Source organism: Bombyx mandarina, chromosome 17 (assembly GCF_030267445.1).
Source record: "Bombyx mandarina strain Sakado chromosome 17, ASM3026744v2".
NCBI classification, from domain to species: domain Eukaryota; kingdom Metazoa; phylum Arthropoda; class Insecta; order Lepidoptera; family Bombycidae; genus Bombyx; species Bombyx mandarina.
Window position 1 is genome coordinate 7,857,757 of NC_143223.1, and position 21,423 is coordinate 7,879,179.

General features: G+C 35.6%; 3 protein-coding genes across 9 annotated transcripts in view; 2 read left to right on the plus strand and 1 right to left on the minus strand.

The window, feature by feature from the left end:
• Nucleotides 1–1,128: 1,128 nt before the first annotated feature.
• Nucleotides 1,129–3,418, plus strand: SCCRO3 (defective in cullin neddylation 1 domain containing SCCRO3). 2 transcript variants are annotated; one of them, XM_028171343.2, is made up of 3 exons: nucleotides 1,129–1,523; nucleotides 1,613–1,827; nucleotides 1,900–3,418. In XM_028171343.2, exons 2-3 carry the CDS (start codon nucleotides 1,746–1,748, stop codon nucleotides 2,772–2,774), a joined length of 957 nt encoding a protein of 318 aa, XP_028027144.2. In that variant the 5' UTR covers nucleotides 1,129–1,523; nucleotides 1,613–1,745; the 3' UTR covers nucleotides 2,775–3,418. The 2 variants fall into 2 exon arrangements, with proteins under 2 accessions (XP_028027144.2, XP_028027143.2); XM_028171342.2 differs by having other exon boundaries at nucleotides 1,353–1,523; nucleotides 1,594–1,827.
• Nucleotides 3,419–7,366: 3,948 nt separating this feature from the next.
• Nucleotides 7,367–19,553, minus strand: eRF3 (eukaryotic translation release factor 3). Of its 6 annotated transcripts, none has more exons than XM_028171164.2 (12): nucleotides 18,959–19,553; nucleotides 17,828–18,048; nucleotides 17,039–17,144; nucleotides 15,923–16,069; nucleotides 15,595–15,740; nucleotides 14,871–15,025; nucleotides 12,589–12,706; nucleotides 12,312–12,515; nucleotides 12,073–12,231; nucleotides 11,769–11,873; nucleotides 10,061–10,229; nucleotides 7,367–9,257 (listed from the first exon to the last, which is right to left on the minus strand). In XM_028171164.2, exons 1-12 carry the CDS (start codon nucleotides 19,194–19,196, stop codon nucleotides 9,214–9,216), a joined length of 1,812 nt encoding a protein of 603 aa, XP_028026965.2. In that variant the 5' UTR covers nucleotides 19,197–19,553; the 3' UTR covers nucleotides 7,367–9,213. The 6 variants fall into 6 exon arrangements, with proteins under 6 accessions (XP_028026965.2, XP_028026966.2, XP_089590648.1 ...); XM_028171165.2 differs by having other exon boundaries at nucleotides 17,849–18,048; nucleotides 18,959–19,538; XM_089734522.1 differs by having other exon boundaries at nucleotides 17,849–18,048; nucleotides 19,145–19,330.
• A 1,354-nt stretch (nucleotides 19,554–20,907) lies between these two features.
• snama (something that sticks like glue) overlaps nucleotides 20,908–21,423 on the plus strand; it is a 36,980-nt gene continuing 36,464 nt past the window's right edge. The window contains 1 exon segment of the mRNA XM_089734521.1: nucleotides 20,908–21,377. Coding sequence (XP_089590647.1) covers nucleotides 21,212–21,377 — 166 coding nt within the window. The 5' untranslated portion in view covers nucleotides 20,908–21,211.

Consider the following 21,423-nt stretch of genomic DNA (forward strand, 5'->3'; position numbering starts at 1 on the left):
GGTCTCAGGTATAGTTACAACGGCTGCCCCACCCTTCAAACCGAAACCCATTACTGCTTCACGGCAGAAATAGGCAGGGTGGTGGTACCCACCCGCGCGGTCTCACAAGAGGTCCTACCACCAGGAATTATAAATAATAGGTAGGTAGTATACTTTTTGCGGCAGTAGAAATGTGAGATTATGGCATAAGTGGTTGGCTTATAAAGATTTACTTTCGATGTCTATTTTTTAACCAGGATTACCAGGAGAGATCTGAACTTGGTGGATCAGTACTCAGAGTTCAGCATATTCTAGTATTTAAAAAACGGTGTAAGTAAACCAGATGAATTTCAGCATAAAATTATGAAATGAGATTGAAGTTTTAGCTCACTAATGAATATGGATAACTTTTTCTATAAACTATTTCATTTTAGTAACAGTTCCTTAAACACCAAATAACGTTCCTGTCTCTCCAGATCGCAGCTACCAATTTAGGACAACAGTTCCGGAAGCGGTGCATCGATATCAACCTTCGCCTTCCCGACGCCACTCCAAGTATTCCTTCTCGAATTAGGCACGGAACTCTATTTCCGTCTTAAATATCTTTACTCAACCCTAACCTTGGCCTCTTCAAGTGCTTAGGAGGGATTGTGTTCCTAATCGATCGTCTCTACCTCATGATCTTCAAGCAAATTAAACAGTCCCTTCGTAACAAGGTGACACTCTACAAAACTTGCATACGTTCAATCATGACCTATGCAATTGTAGTGTTCGCTCATGCGGCCCGCACTCACGTAAACTCGCTCCAAGTCATCCTATTCCATAAGGATATATGTTGGAGCACTTTTGAACGTTGGGTATGTATTATATGGTAGATCTTCATGACGACCTCAACCTTTTTTTTATTGCCGGTGTAGGCAGGCGAGTATATGGCCCTTCTGATGGTGAGTGGTTGAATAATCGCAGTCTAAGCATTCATTTGCCCCCGCTCACCAGTGACTCCGCCAATGCCAAGTTGCCCGGACTAAACGAACACACACGGTCACTCCGCGATCACGATTCCAACACACGCGGACAAGGACTGTATTCACCGTGTTGTGGAATATTTAATAAATAATATTAAAATCTAGAACCAATAGAATTGTTTGTTCCCACAGATCAGATCGTTTCGGAGTACAACAGCATTGTAGAAAGTAAATAAAGATTTCTGTTCATTCCACGCTTTCTTAAATTCGTGTAATTTATAGAATATGTGGGAAAGTCTACTTCTTTTTTGAATTAAACTATCTCTGATTTAGTTTACTAATTAATACTTTCGTACCAGTACGATAATGTAATATTAGGCATTAAAATGCAACATAGATTACACCAATGACACTGTGGTATGATCTCCAAAGATTGAAGATCTACGAAAAATAAAAATTTTAGTTTCTAATCAAAATCAACTCAATTTGGTATTGGTGGATTTTGGTACATATAATATCAATTACTGAAATCTTACCTTGTAGCTTCTATAGAGAGCAAAAAGAAATATGTAACGTTTAGTAAGTTAATCCTTAGAAAAAAAATCTAGTAAGTTTCAAAATAAAAATATTATCAATTGTTTTAATTCAGTCATTATTTGCCTTTACAGTACTTCGATAACAGGAAAAAAAACTAATTAAGTTCTCACATTATGTATAAAAGGAGTGAGAGGCTCGTAAGTCGAAGTTTTGGATGTGGAACATTTTTTATGTATTCAAAATTATATTACAACAGTTTATCCAATGGGCCACTGTCTCAGCTGTTTCAAATCTCAAGCTAATGCTGAAATAAGAAGTATCACAGGATCCCACGCAAAAAATGATGGTGAGTATGTAGTTTACTGAGAAAAATGTTAATTAAACTAATGTTGTTAATGTGATGTTTTCTATATTTTAGAGGTGACAGATATATCTGTTTCTGTGTCAGTTTATCCTCAAGTGGAGCCCCTTTTAAGTACTAGTGAAAATAATTTGAATACAAACATGAATAACTTGAAAGTATTGAACTCTTTTGGTGAACAAAGTTCATGTGATCCATTAAATGTGCAGAAAAACTTCGTTTGTGAAAAAACTCCTAAACTATTCAACCCAAAGTTACCAACAATTCCACGGACAATGTCATCACTAGGATCAAGTGAGAAGATATCGGAAACCAAAATAAATCTGTTATTTAACCAATATAAAGATTCTATAGAAGATGCTATCTTAGCAGAAGGCATTGAAAATCTATGTAATGACCTTAATTTAAGTCCTGATGATTTTAAAGTTTTAATTTTGGCATGGAAGTTAAATGCTAGTCAAATGTGTAGATTTACAAAGTCAGAGTTTGTTCAAGGCCTAAAAAATATGAAAACTGATTCAATTAAAGGTATACAACACAAATTAGGTGACATATCTGTTGAAATGCAAAGAGAACCAGAGCAATTTAAGGATTTGTATAGATTTACCTTTAAGTTTGGGCTAGATGTTAGTTCTGGACAAAGAATCTTACCTTCAGATATAGCTATTGTTTTGTGGCGCTTAGTATTCACAAATAATGAGCCTCCAATCTTGGATCGATGGCTAAATTACCTTGAGAAGAACCCACAAATCAGAGGCATTCCAAAAGATACATGGTACATGTTTTTAAATTTTTGTGAGTTTGTTGGAAATGATCTCAGCAGCTACGATGACACGGAAGCATGGCCCAGTTTGTTTGATGATTTCGTTGAATATGAAAATGATCAAGTTAATCAAAATGTAACCAAAAGCAGCATAAAAATTCAGGATTAAAGGTCTGTCAAATCCAGCAGTAGGTACTTTGTAGGTTGGTACTTAAGTATGATATTGAGACTGATGAAAGAATATTTGTTCAATATTGGTAGTTAGCCTTATTTCACTAAATTAGTAGATTATAAATGTGAATTTAATATTAAGTATGTCTGGATTAAAGACTGAGTGATGTTTGATGAAGGAAGTTATTGTGAATATAAAAAAGCTCTATGTTGATTTATTCTTAATGTATTGTATTCTCAATGTGTTTATTTTAGTCTTAATCTATATTTAATTAATATAAAGGGAGTTAGTACAATTTAGCTTCGTTTTTCAGTGTAAATTTTACCCGAGTTATGACTATCACTGAGTTTATCTCAACACTTGCTATGTTGTAATTCAATAGTACTGTTAATGATTGCTTTATTAGAAGATCAACATGTTATAAACTCAGTTTTTGTCGTAATTTGGACACATGTCAACAAATTTTATTGTGCATATCTTGAAATTAAATTATAATTGAACACTTTCTAATAATTAGTTATTGCAGATCTTCCTTTTAGAAATAATTGTACATAAGGGAAGATATTGAAGATCATAAAGGTTTTTGAGTCTTTTAATTTAGCACAGGTTCAAGTACACAATAAAATATTTAATAAACTTAAGTATTAATTTCATTTTATGAAAATCTGGAGTACATAGCAGATTAGTTTTATAATAATTTAAAATTGAAAATAAATTGAATGATTCCGAATTTCCTTCCCTCTAATAAATAATCTGCAAATCAATAAGACAATAATATGTAGTCCTGTTCTAGCGAGAATTTGAATGTTTAAGTCGCACTCATACAGAACAATAAATCAATACCTACATAAAATGGAACTGTATGACAACAGCATTAGGTGAATATTTTATTAACAGGTATTGGAAAAAGTACATAGTCACTATAAAATATCATAAAAAGATACGATTTTTTCCAATAGAATGTTTTTTCTTTCGTAATCACTATTTTTTTAGGGTAGTATTTAATCCTACAACTGTAAATGCAATTTTTTCTATTCAAATATTCGAAATTACCACCAAAAATACTGAATTGTACACTAAATTTGCTCATCAAATAAATCAAATCTAATATACTGTTTAATCTATAAATCTAATCTGTTTTACTAAATGACTATTTGTTAACTAAAAGTAAAACTGATAATTCTGTGTGTGCAACAAAATATTTAAATCTATTTTTTTCAAACTCATCACCTATTAAACTGTTAAGAACATGAGTTATTCTAAATGAAACACCAGTTAATCAGTCGTGTTTATCTAATTAAAGTGCAAAAAAAATCAACAACTGCAATCTTAATATACACTAACAATTGCAAAACAGTAAGCTAACTCAGTTTTTTTTAACTAATCAATCCTTGTTATTACGACATAAAAAAAAATCTTATTGTATGATTAAGGCAGGTGTTGCTTTCGCCCGGTGGATACCGCCGCCGGGTACCGTCCCATCCTGTTGCTGGATGAGGTGGGCAAGCTGCTGGAACGCATTCTGGCGGCCGGCATCATCCAGCTTCTGGTCGGAGTGGGACCCGTTGGGATCTGTTGGCGGAGCAGTATGGCTTCCGAGAGGGCCAATCAACGGGCGGGGTGGCCTTAGCGGTGTCGCTCAATATCGCCAATGCGTTTAACACCCTGCTCTGTTCCGTGATAGGGGAGGCACTGGAAAGACACGGAGTGCCTCCTACCCTCGCCGGCTGGTGGGTCCCTTCTTTGAGCACAGATAAGTCACGTGTACCGGACACGGTGGGATTGTGCACCGGTTCCCAGTCGTGCGCGGTGTTCCACAGGGGTCGGTGCTCGGCCCATTTTTTTTTTAATACCGGGTATGACTGGATGCTGAGGGGTGCCCTCCTCCCAGGCCCCCGGGGAGAGTTTTGCTGAGTCTGCCCGTCTTGCTAGCACTGGGGTGGCGCATGTCATCGGCAAAATCAGGAGATCGAGCCTCGACGTGGCGCTCAGTAAATCCGAGGCCATATAGTTCCACAGGCCCCGGAGGGTGCCACCTGTCGATGTCCATATCGTGGTTGGAGGCGTTCGTATTGGGGTCGGGGTGCAGTTGAAACACCCCGGCCTCATTCTGGACAGTCGTTCGACTTTCCGTGCTCACTTTCAGATCCTGGTCCCTCGTTTGTTGGGAATAGTCGGCGCGTCAAGCCGGCTTCTGTCCAATATCGGGGGGCCTGACCAGGTGACGCGCCGTCTCTATACAAGGGTGGTGCGATCAATGGCCCTATATGGGGCGCCCGTGTCGGGCCAGTCCCTGGCCGTGGGGTAGGGAATTTGCTGCAACAGCCGCAACGCATCTTCGCGATCAGTGTCATTCATGTTTATCGAACCATCTCTTTCGAGGCGGCGTGTGTACTGGCTGGGACGCCGCCTTGGGTCCTAGAGGCGGAGGCACTCACCGCTGACTATCAGTGACCTTCGTGCCCGGGGCGTGGCGCGTCCCAGCCAGTGCCCAGTGTGGTCAGAGCGCAGAGCGCCCAATCTCGGCGGTCCGTGCTGGAGTCATGGTCCAGGCGGCTGGCCGATCCTTCGGCTGGTCGTAGGACCGTCGAGGCGATTCGCCCAGCCATTGTGGACTGGGTGAATCGTGACAGAAGACGCCTCATTATCCAGCTCATGCAGGTGCTCACTAGGCATGGTTGCTTTGTTGAGTTCCTGCACCGGGTCGGAGCCGAGCCGACGGTAGAGTCCCACCATTGTGCTTGCGACTTGGACACGGTGGATCGCACTCTCGTCGTCTGCCCGGCATGGTTTTTTCTTTTCTGGTGGCCCGTAACCCATCAATATCCTGTAATAGTCTTTTTTTTTTGCTTACAAATTTTTCTACATTGGTCATAATTATTATTTCTGCATGGGCCCAGCACATTTTTACAGTAGATTCTTCACCAAATACTTCTTTAAATGCGTTTTTTACGCTCATAGGCGCGTCACAAATCAATGCTTTTGGTTGTAAAGAGTTTGGGAGAAAGCGCTGTTGCGAAGAGCTTCAAACAACATTTAGAAATCTTGTATTCGTTCAGAAGTTCAAAAGAACGAAAGAAGTTCAGAAGAACAAAAAGAAATAAAGTTGGGTCCCATTCCTATGATTTGAACGAACCACCCATCGGTTAGTGATTTATGTCTAACTGATACAAAAGGTAAGCAACCAAAAAGTAAAATTAAGTATCCTGAACGGCTGTCTTCTAAAATATCAATTCCTAATTGTGGAGAAATACCTGTACCAGAACCACCTCAAAGGTCCGATCTGCTCACTACGCCGGAAGGTAATCGAAAACGTCACATAAGATCCCGCCTTTCAAGAGGCTTTCTAATCTAATGAGCCACATCTACTATCACATTATCTTAAGATGTCAATGATTTGATACGGCCTATAAATTAGGCAATTAACCAACGAAATTGGCATTTAATACACAGAAAGATAGTCATATTTTATAAATATTTTTTATTTCTATGGTATGGCGATGGTATGATCCATATCCTTTTCCTAAACGTAACTAGATGTGTAGAAGCACAATTGCTTAATTCCAGAAGCCAGCCTACATCAAATATCAGGCCCACCCGCTCTAGACACAGTTTAAAAAACCTTCATGTGTATCGACAGAAAAATAAATTACATGAATGGTTCGAAGTATTGTTACGCGCTGGGGTTCGGGGTAAATAAAAATTTCACCAAAGTAGAACTTAACTGTATTCAACACTTAAAACACTTAAACACTTTAAAACTCTCAATTCGCTTGTTCCGATTCGCTTCAGGTGATCCGTTCGCTGTTTCGCTTCGAGTTCCGATTACTGAGTGACTGCGTGCCATCCCTACAACGCTTTTATAGTCGATACCTTATCCCTAGAATTATCGAGAATGTTCCACAACACCTCTAGTCGCAGTTTCAGCTATCTGTCAATAGAGGGCGTTGTAATTCTCGAGCATTCTGGATCCTTCGATATTCGTTGATAGATGGCGTTACTCTTACCGGCGTAACTGTATGTAGGCAGTAGTCCAATTTAAAAACAAATAATATTGGATATTGACAATATTAAAATACTAGTAGTAAAAGTCGTAAAGCGACCTAAAATGGTATCGGTCCGTAAAGTACCAATCACGTGTGATAATTAGTTACAAAAAATAATGAAAGGAATACCATAGTCCATCACCATAGATACCATGCAATTGTCGGGAAGTGGCGACACTTCAACGTAACACACAGCTGTGGATTGTACGACCGTAAAAGATAAAAAAGTTAGATGAAAAATGAAGTCTTGAAAATATTATCTGTTGCTACAACTTATTAAATTGTCTGATTGCCGTCTACAAGGAACAGAATTTATTGTTCTAGATTTTGTTTAAATATTTCATACAGGATATATTTAAACGCAGGGATGTTTTTCGGACAAGACATTTTATATAGGCTTTTCATAGAAAAAAAGCCTACGGTCCACCTCGATCATCACAATCACTCGTGAACATAAGGCAAGAATGAACCGATAAGTACCAGTCGCCATGTTCACTAAAAATTTTAAAAAGTTGTGTATACCCGTTGACTGAAACACATATATTTATCAAAATATTTTATTACTTATCTACATAAAACTAGGTATGCTTAAGCTGTTGTTTCGTTCCATTTTACTAGTAATATATTAACGCATCTTATTTATTCTCTACAGATAACACTGTCTGTAACCTTGGCCATTAACAACGACGAACGACAATAGACGAAATATGCGCCAATAAGCTTGTAAAATGTAAATAATAGTATTTAAGGCGAACTTTTTTTTTTATTATTTTGATTGCAATATTCAGGTGATTTAACTGTTTCGCGATTTTTATTTGTTTTCCCCATATAAAAACTTTTCGACACCAATCTCCAGTCGAATAAATCTTAGAATCTAGCGAGAATATTTAGGTACAAAAAAAACTGCTAGCCCCAATTTGTTGTTCTATGACAATTCGTGAAGACAGATTTATACGCGAAAATTAATCTTTAGGATTTGTAGTGTAATTTTCAATTTTATTTTATACTAAATCGCAATGAGAAGCGCTAGGATAAAATCAAACAATGTGCAAAAAATTATTTTAAGCCGAATCGAATTCCAACCTACATTAAGATATTCTGACAGACGCCATAATGCGTGACGTGGAGAGGTGCAGATCTCTGGGCCCAATTTCCAATCATTAACAAGGATTTTAAATAAATTTAATCATAAGGAAACTGTAACGAGATATGCACACCTCACTGCTCTTCCGCTCATTTAAATAAATAAATAAAATCATATACAATAACTTTATAATGTATAAATTTTATTGTATTGTTAAAGGTGACAATTTATAAAATTCATAATAAACATGGTTAATATCTTGTGGTGGAATTAATATTAATGCGCACCGCCGTGTTTATTTTCAGTGATATAAGTACTATGTGTAAATTACGATCAACAAGGCATTTCAATATTTTTACACAACTTAATTACCAAATTCTACTCCAACCAAGTTATAATTCTAAAATACAAGTGACCAAATAAGAATGAATTTAATTAAACAAACTTTATATTCCTTTTCTTTTTGTGATTAAGCTGATTAACTGAATTTTAGTTTCAATCAGAATCTTAAAATGTAAAAACTATAAATCTACCACAATAAAATATTGCAAAATATATAATTCAACATAACAAGTACACATTGCAGTGTATATAAAGAAACTACAACTTCAATATGTATTTAAGTGAAATTGAACGCAAATTAAAGTAATAAGCGGGAATAAAAGTATGTAATATAAAGAATATTTTAAAAATAAACAGCACTATATAATTAACTGATATTATTATGTAAAAATATATCGTAATTACTATCAATCATATACTTATATAAGTATCAATTAGACTAATAAGATTAGAGTGACCAATTTCTAGATGGCATCAATTTGTTACTTGTTAGAGATCACTCCAGCATGAAGAGTGAGAGTCTCACCATCGACAACTACAATGACATTACAACTCCAATAATTTAGCTTTTTTTGTTTTATTTTGTAGTGTTAGTTAGTACCTTTTTATATAAACCTTTAACTTTTGAGTATAAATTTATCAAAAAACAAAAAACATTTATTTCACAGTTGTGTAAAGTTTATTGAGAATGTTAGTAATTTTACATATGTTGTTAATTGAAACTTTTACAAGTTACTATCAACAACATGTAATAAGAAATATTTGAAACGATCTAACTGAATATAATAATAATAGACAACTAAATATGCAGAAAATATATTGTTTCCTATGAAAAATAATATAACAAGCTGTACTCGAGCTTTCTCAGGATTTTGAGACCCTGGAATACATTTTACATGCACTTTGCAAATATTAATAGGTTCTCAAAAGGCCTAACCTAGCTAAATTACAATGTAGTGCCGATTTACTCAATCACCTTCAAAACTTTTCCGATAGCAATGGTTTTATCTGAAAAATAATATAGATTGTATTTAGTGAAATCACATGATAAGTAACAATTTCGAAACAAAGCAGAATGCAGTTAATACAGTATCATCTGCGTCCTGATAGAGAATGAAATGGATGGAAATGGAATCATTACATTTATAGGTGAACACCGTAAATTGAATAATACTTTGCTACTAAATAGATTTCGGAAAAGGGTAAATTTTCCAAGGAATTATCATTCATTAGCATGAATCGCCAGAAGAAGCATTAGTACGATCTATATAGTCTACTATACGAGTCTATATCTCTAGATGGTAATCAAAAAATAAAAACAATAGAATGAATTGCTATTTGATGTATGGATATATTGGACCTTTTTGTTTCTGATGTCAAGAATTAAAAAAGGAGATATATCAAACTTATATCAGATATTTGTATCTGTTTAAAAAGATTCTCTGCACATTTGTATTATTGTATTAAATATATTTCAACAATGAAAGTTTTTCCACAAAATATTTCATGTTTCTGATTGTTTTTATAGCACTCCAATTAATAATTTAATTTTTACTGGTGATTGTTATTTATAACTAAGCTCATCTAAAAGAGATGAGCAGGATTTTTAATATTAATCAAATTACTTAGTAGGTTAAGTAAGTCTCGGTGACATGACTCTCGTTTGGTAATTCACTATTGTAAAAAATGACATCTGTTTTCAGATTTAGTTTTCATATCCCAAGGTAAAATGTAGTCCCTGAAATGGCAACTATTTAACCTAAGTTGGCTATGAGCTCATATATTCAATATGCCAGTTTAAAACAACTTACTTTCGTCTCTTAATGTGAACCTGCCCATTTGAGCAAATTTCTTGAATGGTTCTAAGCATATAACTCCTGCACATTCTATCCTCATAATAGCAACCTGATCTTGTTTCACAAAGCGTGGTCTCGTTTTCGACTTCTCTCCAGTCTTTTTGTCAACCAAACAAATCAAAGCCTGGAAATTATATTAAAAAAGGATTTATATGGATGAGAAGTTTTCAGATGTTATATTTTACACCTATTAAAATTTTAGCACTCTAATGCATTACATTTGTCAATAGCCTGCAAACTTATATATAAATTTGAATATTGCTGGTGATAAAACATATGATGACCACGGACAAGTAGTTGTACTAACAGAGTGCCAAGAAATAGTACATATCCGACCTAGGCGACGGAGCAACTCAGAGCCGCCGTCGCTCGATTCATGTCTTGTCGGATCGCCCGCGTTCACTCTTCTATGTTTTTGGGCTCCTCAAGCACCGAACACTGTCCTCGTCGAACTCATAGATTGCGACAAAGAGTTCTACGTGCGAACTAACTCAAAGACACACCCCACTGAGTTTCTCGCAGAGTCTCCTAAGTGGGTCGCGATTCTGATCCGGCGGTAGATGCTGCGAAGCATTGCTCTTGATAGGGCTAGTGTTAGCAAATTCTCTTAGGTTGCTCCCATGAGCTCACCTACCCATCCGCGCGTAGCTGGAATAGCCCCTTAGGCTACCAGCTAATAAGGAGGAAAAAAAAGGAGTAGTAATGTATTATGGTTTTAAGACTGTCAGACTCGTTTCACTCGTTTCCCATTTTACAATAATTGGGACTTCAACCTCATGTCATAAGGTGAGCGGCAGCATTCACGTTGTGATAGGCTCTCAGATAACCGCTTAACGTCAGGTGAGCCGTAAACTCGTTGACTCATTTAAGTAAATAAAAAAGGGAATTTCTATGTGATTAATATGTGAGCTCACTATTTTTAATTAATCTAGAGAGTTATATTTAAAGTGAGGGTAGATTGAAGAATATATTCCTGTTTGTACCATACACCAAAAAATGTGCATGCACATTCATGTAAAGGAACAACACACTGATCTAGTGATTTTGCAGTTTGCAGTTTAACCTAAATTATATTGTTCTCAGGTAAGTGTAAATAATACGTAGAGTGCAAGGTTTTGAATATAAAAAAATATTAATTTGTTTCTCTACCTAATCGCAGGTAACATAAGAGATTACGGATGGGTTTGTGAGCTCACACCTGAGAGAATATGCTAACACTAGCCGTAGCAAGAGCGGTGCTTCGCCGAATATACCACCTAATAGGAATCGGAACCCTCTGAGAAGATAAGGCGAGAAACTCTGGGTTTCCTAGCACATAGACACCTAGGCTAGGTTGCACACGAGAACGATGAACGATGCTTGGGGTGCCTTAAAGTACCGAGAGTGGATCAGGAGGATATGATACGATATGTTAAGGGCAACGGCGGCATTGTGTTGCCTCGTCGCCTGGGTCGGATATGTAGTTGGAGGCGGCCACTACAGGAGGGTTATAGTGTCGCGCCGCTTTTTTAAAGATAAAATCAATGACTATTGCAGAATGATTTCAAAAACTTAAAACATTTTCTTCTTTCCTTGTTCCCCCTAATTTTTTTAATAACTAACAGAGTTAAAATCATCTTGAAAACAATATGGTTTGTTTGAAATCTAACAATCTGGAATTTACCTTAACAGTAATTTCTTCAGCAGCACAGTGTATGTGCATAACAGCAGAGTAACCAGCACAAATTATGGATTTGTGTTCTAGAATCACAACTTGGGCATCGAAAACCTGTAAAAAAATCAATCAAATTTCACTGGTAGATATTAAAATATGTATCTATTACTTTATGGGAATGATAGAGAATATCAAGTTTTAAAAAGTTGCAACAGAAAATTTAAAAATCAAGAATTAATACTAAAGTCCAAATGTATAGTAATGTAGGCATTTTGTAAACAAATTTAATACTATTTCGCATAAATTATCTTACTCTTCCTGTCGTAATCGGTTCGGTTACGTCGCAAAGAACAAAACCAGGAGATACATCTTCTTCTTCAATTCCTTTAAGTTTTACTTTGACATTTTCACCAGGCCCAATAGAGGTTACCTCAATGTCATCGGACCAAAGTTGATCAACTGTTACTTGCACCTGTGTTTAATGTTTAATTAAGGTTAATATTCCAATTTATTAAATTTATACAAGTTATGTTTTGAATATGCTATTTTTACCCTGTTTGGCATCAGAAATAATGTACTGGATTTACGGGTAGTTCCTGCTTCCACCTTGCCCATGAGGACCGTTCCCATGTCCTTATATTTATCAACAACAGGCATAATAAATGGACCATCGATCTTACGGTTTAGAGACGGAAGCTCGTCGATGAGTTGGATAAAAGATGGTCCACGGTACCATGGACATACATCTTCAGTTAGCTGAAAAAATATATGACATATAAAACAATATTTACACAAAAAGACAATAAATAATATAACTGAATATACATACTCGTTCTAATAAACCTTGTCCAGTTTGGCCGGAAACAGGAAGGAAGGATAGGTCTTTCGCTGTATTGAAACCCAATTTCTTAAGATAAGGCAAAATTTTGTCTCGACATTCATTATATCTATAAAAATTATATAAAAAATTGTAGTGATTAGGCCTACAAACTTAATACTAGCAACAAACATTCATCAACAGACTTCTTTATATGCAAAAGATAGATACCATGTGTGGATTTAGATATTATGGGTAAATGTTTTGATAAAAATTACTTTACAGGAATGCACTACACTTTATTTATTATTATTGTTAGCATTTTTAATACTTAGATGGGTGAATGAGTTCAGGGACCACTTTTTTTAGTGTACTGGTACTTATACAAATTACAATTGAATACCACCATCAATTAAACATAAGGTAGAAATCCCCATTGTCATAAGATATAAATCACAAAATTCCTACCATTAAGCCGGAATGGATAACTGTGGTTGCTATAGAAATAAGCACAATGGTGTTATGATGATAATGGTATCAACCTAAAAGAGCATACAATACATTCTACCATAAGTGATATACAGTATAAATTGCATATATTTTGGGAAGTTTGTTTTTCATTACAAGATGGTTTTTTTCACTGTGGACCCCCTTTTTTTTTTTTTTTAACGCTGAGGAATCCATTTACGGATACCCGGTCCGGGGGGTAACGAACCGGGTTATGTCGGACTCCGGCGCCTCCTGAGAGGAAGAGGGGGACGAGGAGGGCCAAGGTCCTCCACCTCCCCGAATTCCTCGCAAGAGACTACGCCTTGAAAAAGGCGCGCGAAGCACTTGCCCCGCAGAACGACTACCGACTAAGCCCCATCGAGCTCCACCACACCGGCTACACCAGACCTACGGTACCGCAGTGCGCGCCGAAAGTCCGCCTTTGCCGGTACCCGTCCTGATGATAAGACGGGATTTCATCTCCGGGAAAATCCCGAAGGACGTCATTTCGGGAGATACACCGTGGGCCGCGCACAGGAGCCACCTTGCACCGCCCCACCACCGGACCGACAGTCGAGTACCGGGCGCCCCCGCACCCGCCACCTGATAGTCCCTACGGGGGCTGAGCGGGAGCTTCACGCCCTCGCCGGCCATCCCACCTTCTGCGCTGAGGTGCTGAAGAGGGATCCCACTCCCTTTCACGCTCCTCAGCCTCACGGGACGCCATTACCAGGTCACAAAACCTGGCCATGGCCTCCCACGAGCCCTGATCATCTAACATGCGGGCGACGACAGCCCACAAGGAGAGGTTTCTCCCCAGCACCGCGACGAGATCTCGCCACGAGTGCTCCCAACGCGGGCACGTTTCGAGCGCGTGCTGCGCGTCATCGTCCGGATGCCCGCACTGGTGGACTGTGGACACTGGACCCCCCTAAGGGATCTGAATATGACTGCAGTAGTCGCATCACTTGAGAGTATACCGGGTATCTTATCGAATCGGTATCTTATTGTGGTACTTGATCTCTACATTTCGACGCTTGAAAGGCAAACGTGACTAAGCGACAATGCGTGAATTTTACAGTAGACTAATTTAAAGTTGTATTTCAACTTTCCTGAAAAAAATTCTATTTTAACGAATCTAGCTGTAGGATTGAAATGATTTTAATAGACCTAGAAATACATTTTTTTTGTGCATCGAATATAGTCTATCATTTATGTGCATTTATTGTCGCTTAGTCACGTTTGTATTCAAGCGTCGATATGAACTCAAACTGTTTATAGAACCTGGTTTTCGTCAAGAAGTGATACATGGTTGTTAAAGTAGAATTTTTTTATAAGTCTAATGTTGTTCTTCTCTCTTTACTAAGAAACCTTTTTTTTATAATTAGTTAGTTATATTTCAATCATCACAAAATATACATAATATTATGGTTAGAGCTAATTCTTTGAGATTTTATAGTTCTGAATAATATTCTAATATAATAAGATAGTTTTATTTTATTTAGTTATATATTATATAATTTGAGTCGACTATTATCAAAGCCGGCAATGTGACTTTTGGACAATTATTGGTAAATCAGAAAAACGAATTATTGACTTTGTATTCCATTGGCAGTCACAAAACTCTTCTGAACGACATCTTAGATAAATAACAGGTTAAGTATTAACCTTTATTTAATGCAGGTTTTGAACCGTATTCTTTGAAGGAGACGATTATATTCAAATCAATCTGTACTGACATATCAATAACATTTTTTTGTCCAAATGCACAGATTGCCACCTTCGATAATAGACGACTCATTTACCTTTTCTCATCCCAGTTAACTGTTGGATCATCCATCTTGTTTACAAGTGCTACCAAATGTTTCACTCCAGCTGTTTTAGCTAACATCGCATGTTCACGAGTTTGTCCTCCTCTGTCGAAACCCGTTTCGAATTCGCCTTTACGTGCAGAAATGACCTGTAATTATGTGTAAAATAACTGTTTATTTTATCCAATAGCATCTTCCTCAATTTCGAGTTCTAGTTTTAAGAGTAGAAATAGCTATTATTCTTACTTTATGGATGAAGGAGAGGGTAGTGGTATCAAATCTATATGGACTCCAGTGACTACTTATTACCACTTAGAAAAATATTCACCCAAAACAATAAAATACGAAAAAATAAAACAATTGACCATTATAGGACGTTGAAATAATTTTTCTGCATTATTTAATGTTGTTTTTCTCTTTATTTTCAACTAGTTGAACCCAGCCACGCTCTGTTGTGGCCATTTCACTAATTGTAACTAAAAAAATTGTTCCTTAAACCATCAGATATTAATGGTACTGTAACAGAAACCCAAAGTACCGACAACAAGAAGGTTTCATTGTGTAAGTTTCATTACAATATACTTTCAATTGACAAACATACAAAGAAATGTAATTATTTACCAAATAAATTTGCACCCCCTAAATTTTGTACTTCTCACTTTGTACTTTATATTTAAGCATGTATAGATGTAAATATTTTATTTTCTATGATACATACCAATACAGCGAGGTCAGCTTGAGCAGCCCCACCAATCATGTTTGGAACAAAACTTTTGTGTCCAGGGGCATCAAGAATTGTAAAATGCTTCTTTTCAGTCTCAAAATAAGCTCTTCCAACTTCTACTGTTTTGCCTTTGTCTCGTTCTAATAAAATTCAAATATTGACTGTTAAAATTACATCAGATGTACATAATTTATAATTGTTACTTAAATTTGATAATTCCACAAGTTTCTGTACATTTGCTACATTACTAGCTAGTCATACATGTTGTTGAGGTGATCACATTGAATTTAACTAACTATATAAATGTTTCAGTAAATTTCACCTTCTTGATTTGTGTCCAGTGCCCATGATAAGTACCATGATTCTCTTGATTTCTCTCTCGCTTCTCTTTCATATTTTTCTAATGTTCTTTTGTCGACCATTCCAGTGAGTGACATTATTTGACCACCAATAGTCGACTTTCCTGCATCTATAATTGAAAATAAATTCATTGGTCATTGTCAATTTCTTTACTGCCTTGGTTAGTGACATTGACGATTGTACAATGAAGTCCTGGGTATTTCTAAATTAATCAGTTTATTTGAATGAGATAATTAGCACTCAGGGCCTAGGCGTACTTAATTGAAGACTTCAGGTACTCACTTGATTGTTACATTGTACTAACTTTTCTAAGTTATTAAATATCATATTTTGGAATCTTAGCATAGATAGATACAAATGAAGCTTAAAATCAGAATTCCACATTAGATCGATCAACAATATAGACCGTCAAGCTACTATCACATTAATCATGAACTTACATAATTATTTTCAAATAACAGAATTTAAATTGGATCTTAAACAATGGAGCCTACCAACAAATAAACTAACATTCCAAATAACTGAGTGTGGCAGAGCAAAATCATAGTCTTAAAATTAGGAAAATCTTATATGCAGGTGATTTTGACATTATAGACTAAACCATCTACAAATAAAATTAATATCCTCTTAGCTAACCACAATTATATTTGTGGAGAAGGGGGTTAACATAACTGTTATTTTTAAGCTGGAAGATTTGTATGTTTATTAGCTGTCGTTCAATTATCAACATTAGAGGCTTAATCAGATATTTATGACGCATGATCATAAATAAGTAAGTAATAATAAATTAACATTTTAAGAATTGTATGAGATTATACAAATATAGTTAACAAGAAGGGTTACAGCTAATCCTCTGTAGAGAGCTTAGGTATATGGTATCTAATAACTAATCCTATGCTCTTCAAGTGCATAGCAGTGCCTATGCCTTTACTGCTGTGTGAGAAAAAGCTAAACTAAACACCTGTGGTAGCTAGTGGAGATCTTAGAAGAGGTCATGTAGGTTTGTGTTGTTAAAATTACAGAAAAAGTCAATTTAGAAGCAGTTGTCTTATTGCAATACTAAAGAAATAGAACTTACCTACATGTCCTATAAATACTACATTTACATGTTCTTTTTTGCTTCGTGTGTCTTCTACTCGTGGTGGTTTTTTCTTTGGAATCTTTTTTGTTAATTCACCATCCTCCTGGACAAAAACATATACAAATGCGTACAAATGAACCAAAATGGTATTAAGGATAAATTTAAAAAAAAGTTTTAAGTATTGCTAGAAAATTCTGATACATTATTTGCCTAAAATATTGTAAATGTTTTTAACAACTAGCAATTATGGAATGTGTTGATCTATTTTTTAGTACTCTTATTAGACAATCTGTTTTAAGTCTGTGTAATGGCTCAAAATATTTAGCTAAATTTGAACAACAATGCTAACAAAATCTATTTATGGCAAACACTAAATAATACTAAAAAAGACTACCACACAACTTAAGCATTATCTTAGCTAAACATGTTGAAAATAAACAAAGCAAAGACAAATGACGTGTGGTTAGAGGAATTAACTAAAAATAATAAAATTTAAAAAAAACTTCAACTACATATAAAAATAAAAATTCTCTTTTTTTATTGTTATGATGAGTGGACAATCTCATGGCCCATCTGGTGTTAAGTGGTCACCGCATCAACGTCAATGCCACCACTAACCTTGACAAATGACTTCAAAGGTTGTTTCGAACCAAAATGCATTACTGCTTTATGACAGAAATAGATAAGATAGACTTTCTGAGCATTCTGCTTAAGTTCTTCCATTACTTATTTTTAATTCTCTTGGGATTTGTAATTTATGAAAAAGAAGAAAGCATTCATGCATACGTTAGGATTTGTGTTTCCTACTTGTGTATCCAATTCTTCTTCTTCCTGTTCATTGTTTTCTTCAGGTGTGAGTAGTGCATCATCAGCCTCAACTTCCCAGCTGTCTGCAGTGGGCGAGACATCGGGCGGGACAGATGCAGTAGTAGGTGGTGGTTCTTCAACACGTGGAGAAGCAGATGCTGCACCACCATCACTGCTTTCTCCGCCTCCATCGCCACATCCTTCAAATGTGTAAACATAGGCCTCATTATCACATCTGTCCACTTGTCAAACTTGTTTACTCTAGAATAGATAAGAGAAAAATCACTGATTCATTTTTGTAATGTAGTAGCAACTGAATTTTACATCACTTAAAAAACCTCAACATTATTTTCACAAAAACTTACAATAATTTACATAATGTAAGAGTTTTACAATATTTAGAAGTTTAAGTGTCTAGTCACAAAAGGTAGAATAACTTTTTGCAATTATGAGCTTTATATAAAATATCCCTTAAATGCTAATTACAATAGTAATATTCACAGATTAAATTTTAGAATATTAAATATTCAAGTAATAGTATGATTATCAGATATGGATCAAATTTAGAGCTATGATGAAAATCTAAGATTTGTACAACAAATTTCATAACATTATGCCATTTTTTATTATTTAAACCAAAACAAAATATGACAATAACAATCCTTACAGTTAATTTACATATAAAATTAAATATAGTGTAATTGTAGTGTTATTAAACATCATAAAACACCAGATGTAAGTTAAAGTGAAAGCTTCATTTCAAACTTCAATTTACTGAATTGTTTGTAATTTCGTTCAAACACTACAAAACACTTTTCACAACATTAGGTATAAAAATGAAAAAGAGAAAGTGGATTGAAAGGGAGTGGAAGCGGCATGCCGCGTGCTGGTAATAACCCGTTAGAACTGGATACGAAAAAAATAGATATCGGACATTGGTAGGTTCGTTTGGTCACGTCTGAAATCTAAGGATCTGTTAAAATAATACTTTACTTTAGGAACATTAAAACTGCTGTGAAGATGCAGTTAATTCAATATCGAGATGTATTTTTATGAATTTGGAATTGACTAAAGTTTTATTACCTTCAGAAAATGACAAGACGAACTTACCGTTTAAGACGGGACTCCCGGCTGAATTCGAAGAACCGCTTTCTGATTTCTGGGGGGAGGTAGGGGAATCGGTACTATCGCTAGCCTGAGAAGGCTTAGAAAAAGAAGGCACGAATTCCATGGCATTTACATTCAACGTGGAAATTTTTGAAGACACATCATTAGAATCCTTTGCACCTTTTTCACCTATTATTTCCGCTTCATTTTCCCATGAATCCGGAGCACCGTTATTGGACATTATAGTTGCAGAGCGTAAAATAAATAATTTGGTCTTCTTTCCCGGTTAATTAAAATTATTTAGATTCTGTTCCCACTAGATCCGCGTGTGTCTTTATCTTGAACCGGAAGTTCATGGCAAATTGCCAAAAATGTTGTTTGACATCTAATAAATTTAAACTTGAAAAATATCTTTAAAATTTCCCTGAGTAACTTTTTTAAAATTGTAATTAAATTTTAATAAATATTCGTTTTATTTAAGCTGAAGTAAAGTTACAAATATAGATAATGATTTAATAAATCTGTAAATGACTTCTGGTTTCCGTTTTTGGAACAACTTCGAAGTCGGATACATTGTGTAGGTAGTAGTTTATGGTTTAATATTTTGCTAGTTCAGCCTTCGTAGTTGGTGATTGTATGATGTTTGTATAAATTTCACTTCAATTTTCTACTAAGTTTTTTTCATCCATTTTCGGGATTCGTAAATATATTTAAAACTTTTATGATTTAATTTACAATTTGGAAAATTTACACGCCTTAGTCGCAGATAACCACAAAAATGTTAGTGCTAATTTTACTATTTGAAATTATTTCCTTTAAATTCTAATGATCTTATACGTTTTTTTTTTTTTTTTATTGCTTAGATGGGTGACGAGTTCACAGCCCACCTGGTGTAAAGTGGTTACTGGAGCCCATAGACATCCACAACGTAAATGCGCCACCCACCTTGAGATATAAGTTCTAAGGTCTCAAGTAAGTTACAACGGCTGCCCCACCCTTCAAACCGAAACGTATTACTGCTTCACGGCAAAAATAAGCAGGGTGGTGGTACCCACCCACGCGAACTCACAAGAGGTCCTACCACCAGTAATTACGCTAATTATAATTTTGCGGGTTTGATTTTTATTACACGATGTTATTTCTTCACCGTGGAAATCAATCGTGAACATTTGTTGAGTACGTATTTTATTAGAAAAATTGGTACCCGCCTGAGATTCGAACACCGGGTGCATCGCTCAACACGAATGCACCGGACGTCTTATCTCTTAGGCCACGACGACGATGTATATGATTATGGTTTGTTAATTAAAAAAAAATTAACTTAACTGTTAATCCTGCGTGCTAGCCATATTTTATAAAGTAATAATATTCTATTCTATCCACTGTAGCATCTATGGATATGATACAGATTTAATACTAATATCCCAATAGACATTACAACGTAAATACTGCCACCCAGCTTTTTTTAACCGAACCATTCTTGCACCAAAATTGATATAGGTTAAAATAAAAAGCAATTGTTCAGATTTGAAATATGTTAAGAATTAAATTAAATTATAATAAATGAGTTCAGATGAGTCTAAGTAGGTGATTGATGAGATTAGCATAATAAACGTTTAAACATGATATTAACTCCTTTCGTTCTTGATAGATTGTCTTTGATCCTTTAAGTAGTAAAAACTTATAATATTGAGACTTCTAGCAGTAGGTTGACGAATGGAAAAAAATTTTTTTAAATAGTTTCTGTAGTCGGCTTTGGCCCCTCAATACTAACATTACAAATAATCTACTTTTGAAGTAAAACAGTAGGTTTCAGCTTACTATATTGAACTGTAACAAAGTGCACTTTCCAAGATGAACAATTTTTTTCTTGAGATTAGGCCTTATGAGCTACGTTCTTTGCCCAGGCAAAACCATAAAACCCTATGTAGTCTGTGATTGAGAAAAACTGAGAATCCAATTCCGATCTTAAAAATGAAAATGGCGGACGCCGGATCTTGAATGTTTGTACTTAAAAGTTCAAGAGAATAAGTTCTGTTGCTTATAATATATAGTGCATATTAAATAGTTTAAGTAATACCGTATTTAAATTCGATCAATACAAACCATCTAGTTGATTATGAATGTGTCAAAATAGTCGGGATCTTTATATTGTTTAGTTGTAAACTTTCTTGATTTAGCTTGCATGTAACACGTGAACGGCTATGTTTTGTAACATCCATTCTACTTTTTCTTTGTTTTTTTTTCATTTTGGAAATGTCTGTGCACTATAAATTCAAAAGTGCATTGGATTATGACACGGTTACATTCGACGGTCTTCACATATCTGTAGGTGATCTGAAAGCTGCAATATCTCAGCAAAAACGCATTGGCAAAACTTCGGACTTTGATTTAGAAATCACTAATGCTCAAACCAAAGAGAGTAAGTACAGTGTAATGGGTTCTTTGGTCGTATATTTTGAATAAAT